Source organism: Vigna umbellata, unplaced genomic scaffold (genome assembly GCF_029865625.1).
Source record: "Vigna umbellata cultivar VRB3 unplaced genomic scaffold, Vumbellata_1.0 scaffold_778, whole genome shotgun sequence".
NCBI lineage: Eukaryota > Viridiplantae > Streptophyta > Magnoliopsida > Fabales > Fabaceae > Vigna > Vigna umbellata.
This window is the reverse complement of record NW_028274544.1, coordinates 3,173-12,882: the sequence shown is the minus strand read 5'-3', so window position 1 is coordinate 12,882 and position 9,710 is coordinate 3,173. Positions and strand designations below refer to the sequence as shown.

The 9,710-nt window shown below is 35.2% G+C and overlaps 1 protein-coding gene across 3 annotated transcripts; it reads right to left on the bottom strand.

Moving 5' to 3' along the window:
• Positions 1–2,231: 2,231 nt before the first annotated feature.
• Positions 2,232–8,959, bottom strand: LOC148190552 (exosome complex component RRP41 homolog). Of its 3 annotated transcripts, none has more exons than XM_088102820.1 (12): positions 8,491–8,959; positions 6,281–6,346; positions 5,399–5,445; positions 5,253–5,313; positions 5,049–5,084; positions 4,890–4,957; positions 4,021–4,099; positions 3,899–3,935; positions 3,663–3,779; positions 3,453–3,538; positions 2,395–2,484; positions 2,232–2,294 (listed from the first exon to the last, which is right to left on the bottom strand). In XM_088102820.1, exons 2-12 carry the CDS (start codon positions 6,332–6,334, stop codon positions 2,247–2,249), a joined length of 723 nt encoding a protein of 240 aa, XP_087958946.1. In that variant the 5' UTR covers positions 6,335–6,346; positions 8,491–8,959; the 3' UTR covers positions 2,232–2,246. The 3 variants fall into 3 exon arrangements, with proteins under 3 accessions (XP_087958946.1, XP_087958945.1, XP_087958947.1); XM_088102819.1 differs by having other exon boundaries at positions 8,509–8,954; XM_088102821.1 differs by having other exon boundaries at positions 3,453–3,523; positions 8,509–8,954.
• Positions 8,960–9,710: the final 751 nt, after the last annotated feature.

Here is a 9,710-nt window from a genome sequence, read left to right as displayed (position 1 = left end):
AAGAAGCGAACATTTGTTATAAGGAAGGAAGGTCTCCCTGATGTTGGTAAGCTCTAAGTAGCAAATTTTTTCCACAAACAAAATACAAACGTAGATAAGGTTTCGAGTTGTAGAAAATATAAAATCAGTCCCTTTTCATCTTAACTTTTATGGTGTGTTCAGCTGTGTGGAATCCATGGGAAAAGAAATCAAAATCCATGGTAGATTTTGGTGATGAAGAGTACAAACAGATGCTTTGTGTTGACGGGGCGGTGATAGAGAAACCGGTGAGCTTGAAGCCTGGGAGAGGAATGGACCGGTCGGCTGCAGCTATCAGTTGTGCCATCAAGTTTTTGCAGTGACCGTCTTGGTCTTGACAGAAGTGGTCTTTGAGGAATTGTACAAAATGGGTCTAAGTTAATGCTGCTACTACATCCAGCAATGTAGCAGCATCTAGTTGTAGAAATAGTGCTGTTCAGTAGGAGTGTCAGGTTTTATGTTGTTATGATCTTAGGCTAGAAATAGTGCTTTATAGAGGCCTATGTTTTTTGTGAGAATGGCTTTCAAGTGTTACCAGGTCATTAGTCAGTTGGTTCCTTCTGTTCTGCTATGGATGCTCCTTCTTTAAGCATTAGATTTGTTGAGTTGGTGCCGAGTTTATTCTCTCCATGGATTTGATGATATGTTCCACGGCATGGATAATTTAGCTTTGGTGTTCCAATTTGCTTATATTGGATGGTTACGGCTATGATCTGCCTCTCATGACAGAGATAAAACGAGTGATTAGTGGACAATGTGATCATGCATCTTTTTTTGGCATTTTCCATTTTACAGTGATACGTGCATAATTCAATAACCTTCACATAAATTTTGTATACTATCACTGTTTTTATTTCATGGTTAGTTGGCTGAATTATGCTATAAATGGCTTTTAAAGTAATCTAGAAGTCAATATTTTTATTATAAATGATGTTTACAATTGAATGACATTGTCAAGAATTCTGATGTTGACTGTGATGTAATTGAATTCATGTCTGTATTCAATAAAGTGGGTCAAAAGTGGTGCGTCAAAAAGCAATAGCACTTCTCCTGCTTGAGATTCGAGACATTGCGGTTGGTTATTCAAACTATGAATCGGTATTTACTTTTTTCCAACTGAGCTTCATATGTTCATCTGCACTTATAATTATCTTAATTTTTTCATCATTTACCAGTGGTTTCTTTTAAGAGGTAAAATTTTTGTGTTCAATTATATTCTCGTTATATCACTCTCCATTCATAATTCTCATAACTTCAAACTTATTTTTATAAATAGTTAGTATTATAATATATTTTTTAATGAAGTCTGGTATTAGTTGAAAACAAACTCAACCATCAAAATACTTTCCTTTACCATAGAAATAATCCTAAAATTCTCTTGATCATTAACTTTCAGGTTAACTTTTTCTGTGAAATTTTTTTCCCAGAAAAATTAACATTTTTCCATACAATATTATTACTTCAAATACTTTTTTTTCTTCTAAATCTGTATTAGTGATGTTTCAAACTTACAGTATTCAACTCTACCAAAAAACTTCAGTATTCCGCTCTAGCATACGTATTTAAAAGAAATAAAAAAATGTTAACTTAATTAAATTACTTTATATTTACCAGGATTTAGAAATTACTATAAATTATTTACTTTTTATATTTACATAATTAATCAGTTTAACTCGTTATATCAAGACTTTAACTGCAATACAAACATTTAACACCAAAGCTGTCTTTATCAAACTGTATCGTACCCAAAAAGGAAATTTAGGAAACTAACCATTGAAATTAGTTAGCAATTAAATTGTCAATACTGATGTCATTGCTTTTTCTGAGGATGCAATCACCATGTACACACACTCCACCAACCCAATGATTATTTCGATTCTAACTTCAATCATTAATTCTTCATTCGTTGAAGTGTCAGATCATTAGTTCCATTCTACACGTCTTATTTTGGGGGATTGGTGGAAATTCAGAAAGTGGTCCCAAAATAAATCATAATTTTGCTACCTTTTATTCATAGTGATAAGGTGACAGAAATGAGAAACGAATTCTACAACAATTTTCCGTTTTATTCAGCACCGTATGCTAAAAACAAAATTGTTCCACGTAAATACAAGAGAATTCTCCTCCATAACCAAAAAAAAGCACAAATGCTGAAAGAACAGACCTACAAATCTGGAAAACCGTGACCACAGGTAATAATAATCATAGCATCATTTCTGCTATAAAAACTATACACCTCGTCGATACTCCAGTTGCTTTGTGTTCTCCAGCAAAATCTGTCAGCCAACAAAGAAACAGGATTTAAGCAGTGAAATTAATGTAAAACTTGTTTGGACTCCTCTTAGTATAATCACAAAAGTGTCAGCAGGTTCTTACTTCTCGAATGTAGTTTGCTATTGCTTTGCAGCCTTCGATTGCCAGTTGCATAACATTTTCCAAAATGTCAATTGGTAGTTTAGAATCCATCTATAGACAGTAACAACAGTAATTAGTGCAAATAAAATTAAACTAGGAGCTTTTCCATTCTAAACTACGGAATATGGCAGGGAGTGAACGAATGAAATAAGCTGGATGAGAAAAGAAAAGCATTGCATGCTTTTCATAATAATGATAGTAGTAAATTTCTGATTAAAACTTTGAAGGTTCACAATCTCAACCAGCCTTTACATAGTGGCACGTGTTCGAAACAAATTTAACTCCATAATATCAATCTAAGAATGAGAGCAATAAACTGACTGATAAACTGTCATTGGAAAAAATCTATGCCAGCCCCATCAAATGAAGTTACCCTCCCTCTCTGTTTTGTGGACCATACATGAATTTCATCCTATAATAAGGTGGCGGAAAGAATATATCAACTATATTTCTTCAGTCAAAATTTAAAGTATCAACAAAAGATCTGCAACTAAAAAAGTAAAAGATGCTGAACTGGAATTCCAAATAAAGAGTTACCAAGTATGATACTAGTGAAAATTAAGTTACACTTGATCAAACATTAACTCAGACTAAAAAGAAGATTTGTCATAACATAACTCCATCAAAGGGTACAACAGCAAATCACTCTATCAGGAACCTTCGTAAGAAGTATCTGTTGATTAAAAAACAACTGATATTTGAAAAAAGATTCATGTGTACAGCAAACTATTAAGTTGTTAAATCTGAGGCGAGCTTAGATAAGCTTCTTTTGGGGATTTCCGAACATGCACCTATTCCCTCGAGTAATCAAGGGTTAAAACTCTACTGTTCTCTCCAAAATCTCTAATAACAAGAACAGTTTTTGAAGGAAGAGGAATTACAGCTTCAACACCACCAGACTCTTTACTACGTGAGTACCAATGACTGAGAGAGCAATAAAAAGTTTTCCTTTCTGTTGAACTAATTTACCTGGTTGACTACACAATAGATACAGAGAAAATAACAAGACATGAATTAACCTGAAGCAGTGTTACTTTATCCAACTTTGGCAGAATTCCTAGGGTTACATCAGGACCTCCAGCACTGTCTTCTACATAGTTCAAATCTGTACACATTCAGAAACCTTTAATAATTAGGGCAGCCCGTGCATCAGAAGTAGACAGAAACAAAACAGACATACCACACTTGTATTTAGCCAGTTCAAATTTAGAGTAAATACAGATATATACCAAGCAGACTTGTGCTGTTAAGGTATCCGGCACTGCAGGATGTTACAAGATCACGCATAGGGATCCCAGCATCGGCAAGGGCCAAAGTTGCAGCATTTATACAAGCAGATCTAGTTCCTATAAAAGACATGTCAACATCACCCAAAATTAATGTACATATTAAATGAGTAAAGAGAGAAAATAAAATGGCAATGACAGAAGAGAATCACAAGATCCCATTATCAAGTCTTAGTTACCTCCATCTGCTTGGAGAACTTGGACATATATATCTATCTGCAAATTTAATAAGTAAAACATTAGGGAGGACTAGGGGAAAGCAAAGCACATGACAAAATAAGTTCTTAATGTGTAATAAAACCTGAGATCGAGGCAATAGATGTGTCAATATAGATGCTTCCATGGTTTGCCGAATAACCAGGGAAATTTCAGTTGATCTCCTGTAGAATGAGAACTTCAAATCACGTAGTAAAAAATAAGAAGTGATCCTATTATCCTTCTGTAAGAGAACCTTACAATGAGAACCATATTAAAACTATGAAGGAAAAGCAAAACAGGATAACATTTATATCTGCAAACATTGATAGTTAAGCCATTCAAAACTATTCAGTGAGTTTTGGCCAAAGATTACTCAAAAAAGTCAAAGCTTGCAAAAAAGATTAAAAATGAGAAAAGGCAGTAAAAGGGTGCATGGGGTTAAGCTTTTCATTGTTTTATGATACATAACCCATTGCTGAGCCTGTAGTCAGCTATATCAAAGGCATGGAGCAGCCAGCCCCAAAAACACTACAATACGTTAGTGGATAGCAAGATAGTTGTTACATAGAAAATTATGAATGCAAGATTAAACAAAAAATTATACTGTATCACATGAACGAATGCATATATATATATATATATATATATATATATATATATATATATATATATATATTACTAATTAATAATATATATATTACTAATTAATAATCAAAATTTATACTCTAAAAGTCTAAACATGCATTACCACCATTGCTATTAAATTCTTACCTCAGTAAAAAGATCAAAAAGTCCAATTTACAAATTACAAGGCACTCTTAAGATAGATTCTACTAATGCAACATTCACTATCATCCTAGTAGTCTATGCTCCAATACCATTTTGATAAGTATAAAACTACGAATATATAAAAAATAAGTGAAAGGTCAAAAAGAATAGGAAGTTAAACAAAAGCAAGTAAATGAGCAAAACCTGTCACCCTTTGATTTCCTCATGCGATCTCCAGTGCTAAAATTAGCCATGCTGTACTCACACCGAACCTATAGACATACATTGCACATAAGCAACAATTAAGTTTTTGTTACAATTCATATAAATACAGACAACAAAACTTAGAAAAAGAAAAACTACCAGAGCATGGTTGGTTATTTGGCTTCTATTTTGCACCTGAAATGCAGAGAAGTTACTAAAGAAAAACAGCAAATCATCTAAAGCTCAACTACAACATCAAAGTTTTTTAAATGTCTAAACCAACTAACACTGAAAAAGGATAGTTAACAATCCTTAAATTACATAGACAAATTTTCATTAGCAAGGTAAATAATTAAACAGTACCTCTCTAGGGCCATAGACAGCAGCAATAACTTTTGTATTACCCATCTCAAACATGGCAGAACTGTTTTCAAAATAAAAAAACTTTATGGTCAAATGCTTCAAATGATATCACAACTTAATTTTCTAAAAAGCTAAAATTCATTTACCCATCTGCTTTGGATACAGCACCAATTTCTGCACGAATTTGTCGCATCTACAATATACCATAAAGAGAGGAGAAAAAGTTAAAGGCAAAAGATCAGTAGAGAAAGAAATATAAAATCATAGATTTAGATCCTCTGCAGTGAAGGAATAACACTTTAGAGGATAAACTGCAGTAATAGTCATTGAGATTTTAATAACTTCATAGTTTCTTATACATGTACATATATTTTATCACACTCTTAAATACTAAATTTTTAATAAATAGTAATAACTTCACCTTATCCTCTAAAGTGCATCTCCTCATTTTAAATAGTCGAATCCCAAAATCATGTCCAAATCACAGCTGTTAAATAGGACTGAATTCCATAGGCCAGACCTTAAAATGCTGCTTTCAATTAGCTCATTTTGTCATAGGACCAAGTTCATATATCTCACTAAAAAAGGTTGGTTAGACATCCTTAGGGTTAGAACCCTCCATTTTCTTACTTTTATCATTTGGCAAACTACAACATTTGTAGCTTTTAAGTGATAGGTTTTAATGTTTATCAGAACTAAGGTTATTGACTGCTTCTAATCTGTTTATATGTTTTTTTGCAGTTCAAAATGTGCCCTTACACATTTCCATTACCCATGGCATGGCTCATCTATGTATAACCCATATGCAGAACTATCTGCAGATCTTATATATACTAATTAACATAAAGCTTCAGTAATTCATGACTATGTAAGAATTCATGTAGGATATTATTATTTATTAATACTCCGCATTTCATACGCTTCATGAGTATTCTTGAAAGATCTAAAGGAACCTTTTTTGGAATGAATATTAAGTGAAGAAAAAAAGGAGGAAAAAAAAAAGCCCAAGAAAAAAATAATAGCTGTACCTCCATGGGTCTGCGACCATCGAGTCGAAGTCCTTCTGGGCTGACGTATTCCATCCTCAGGTCAATCTATGGCAGAGACAAAAAGGAGACAAAGATGAGACATAAGCAGCTGGATTTTGTTTTATTTTGCTTTATATTCTTCGCTTCCAAAAAAAAATGATATTTTCTACTAAAGTTATTGAAACAAAATGGTGAGATTTTGCAGAATCTGTGTAAGGACTTGGATTTGAGTCAGCAAAAAGGGGATGACAAGTGGCAAAAGATGAGAGGTTGAGTACTTTAAAATAAAAATTGAAACATTGATTTTTAACTCATTCCTCTTGTCTGAGAAACCATTCCTCTTCCTGCAAGCTCTCTCCTCCCCCTATATCTTCTCCCTTTCCCTTCTTCACACTGAACCATTAAATTCTCGATTAGGTGCTGCCCCAACGATCACTTGCTTTATATTCTTCGCTTCCAAAAAAAAATGATATTTTCTACTAAAGTTATTGAAACAAAATGGTGAGATTTTGCAGAATCTGTGTAAGGACTTGGATTTGAGTCAGCAAAAAGGGGATGACAAGTGGCAAAAGATGAGAGGTTGAGTACTTTAAAATAAAAATTGAAACATTGATTTTTAACTCATTCCTCTTGTCTGAGAAACCATTCCTCTTCCTGCAAGCTCTCTCCTCCCCCTATATCTTCTCCCTTTCCCTTCTTCACACTGAACCATTAAATTCTCGATTAGGTGCTGCCCCAACGATCACAAAGTTGCGGGTCTTGCTCTTAGTCGATCAATTTCTCTAATCAGAACCGGTAAGAAAACCCCCTTTCTCATGTGCCCTAGGGTTGTAAGCATGTGATTGAACTTGTTGCATGCAACCCATTTCGTTTTCTTCCGTAATCTAGCTTCTATTGGGTTCTAAGATTCGTTTTCTATCATCAACCTCATTTGTTTACGTACTTACCTAGGCCTTTTATTAATTACATTAAATCTATATCATCATAAGTACACAAAGGGTCCCACCCCTTATTAATTCCAACGTACCAAAATCCCTCCCCTGTCAATGTCCTATTAATCCCACCATATGGCCCACATCATCTAGGCTAATTCAAATTTTTTTTAACACCAACGACTTACTACTTTTCAAACATACCTCTAAACCTAGTATCTACCATTCAACAACTGGAATAATTTTCAATAGGTTATTAATCTTGCCCAAATTCATTGCCACTTCCAAATGAAATAACCTTCAAATTCCATGGTCAACATTATCCTATTCAGCAACAGAGTTCATGCAGTCACAATAACTGATGTGTAGCATCTAATATGAAATCCAAAGATTAACCATTCATGTCATATTATAGTACTCACAACATTTATGATTGCACCGATCACACACAACCAAAGCATCCATAGCCAACTTATATTAACTATACATATAAAGAGACACAGTACATCGATCATGCAACTTTATTCAAACTTACCTATAACTCAGTTTTATTTACCTATACTACAACATTTATCATTTGATTATCATCCATCAATTGATTTAATGCATTTAAAAGTGACAGGACAACATTCCAATAACGCAATATTGCTCACAGCACCATGCTCTCTTCACTTTCAAGCACATTATTACAATACACATGGATTAAATCTTGGCATTTATCACTTCCACATTTAAAACATCTATTTCATGACTCCAGCAACAATTTTACACGATTTAACCCAATCATTCCACATTCTATCATCATTGTACATGTAGAACATAGTACACATATTCACTTTTATATTTCTTATCTCTAAGAAACAGGAAATAAAAAACATCAGTCACCAATCAAAATTGTACCAGTCTCCAAATAAACTGCCCAAGATAGCATCTAGTTAATTTCAGTCAACTTTAATCCATAAATACACTAACTATTAACCCATAAATAACCACTAGAATAGACAGGAAGGATGCACAATAGAGACACCCTTAATAGGTTAATGAGGCACCACGACAGGTACAAAGGCACTTTGTAATATCACATACAGGCAACACTCATCAAATAACATTTACTCACTACTAAAGCATTCACACCCAAGATGAAGTATGCACCAGCCAACATCCTCACATACAACCCAAATCTAATATACAATCTACCACAAGCAATTATGCACTCAACACAGGATACAACAACATTACATTAGTACAACTAGTCAGTAAGTTGAAGACTAATCTCACATCATACAAAAACACGACCTTTTCTTGTGGCAATTGAGCACGACGAGCAGTGGTGGAATAGAGAGCAGGGAATGAAAGAGCGCCACCTACCAACGAACCTCCATCAACATCCACACCACCAAACGTGCACCGTGAAACCGCAATGTTGAATCGACTGACCGCCACCACTCCTGACGTAAACGCCAACTTCCACGAGTCACCACCCTACCGCAAGCGCCACGAACCCTAGCCACCAACGAACCCACCTCCGCGTTAGGAACACAACAATGGCTTACGGTGACCAACCTCAACTTAGGGCAAAGACAGGGAAGGGGAGAGAGGGATCTCTAAAATTGGGGAGACGAGAGAAGGGGAGAGGGGGAATTCTGAAATTTGAGAATTTGGGGCAAAAAAACCCAAATTTCTGATTTAACCTATAACTGACATTACCGAAGGCCTACATGCCTTCGGTATATTATGTCCACAAAATTTTTCCGAAGGTCTAAAGGCCCTCGGTAAATAACCGTCGATAATAACGCTTTTTCCTGTAGTGACCTTAGTCATCATAAACATAAGCATTCATTTCATAAAACTCATCAAGACAAGCATCCTATCATGTTAAGACTCTAGACACGTCCGGACATAGAATGTATGTAGAGCTGGGGCGGGTTGTGCACTTGTGATGGCCTCTACTGCTTTGCAAAGCCATTGCCGAGGGGTTCCACCCGACCATACACAAGGCTAGTCCGTTACCGCGGAATAGACCTCCAGTGATAGCGTCTACCCTAGGACCTCCCACTACTCCCACCACACGCGTCAATCCTCTCTAAGTGAGAATGAAAGACCGTTGGAGTGTTAGGGATAACCCCCATATGGAAGCCTCTTACATTCATTCAATACACTAACTGATCCCACCGAGAGATCTAAATTTCCGATTCAATCCTACCATTTTAAATCTTATGATATTCCTTTTGGATCAACAATGTACATCATAAACCACTTATAACCATACACTTTCAACCAATCTGGATCACATGAAGATGCATTCATAAATTGTAACCGAAATATTTAAATAACATAACTTATTGGAATGAGAGAAAACATAACAGAAAATATCACCACTGGACGAACACTATTTGGACGAGCGCCAAGAGCCCTTGGGAGGACACTGTTTGAACGAACGTCCAAAACCCATTGGTCGGACACTGTTTGAACGAACGTCAAAATCCCTTGGGCGGACT

Coding starts and splice junctions, on each gene's coding strand:
- LOC148190552 (XM_088102820.1), bottom strand. CDS start 6,334: ATGGAATACGTCAGCCCAGAAGGACTTCGACTCGATGGTCGCAGACCC. Junction 5,446..6,280: donor ATGGTCGCAGACCCATGGAG/GTACAGCTATTA, acceptor GGTATATTGTAG/ATGCGACAAATTCGTGCAGA. Junction 5,314..5,398: donor GCTGTATCCAAAGCAGATGG/GTAAATGAATTT, acceptor TTTTGAAAACAG/TTCTGCCATGTTTGAGATGG.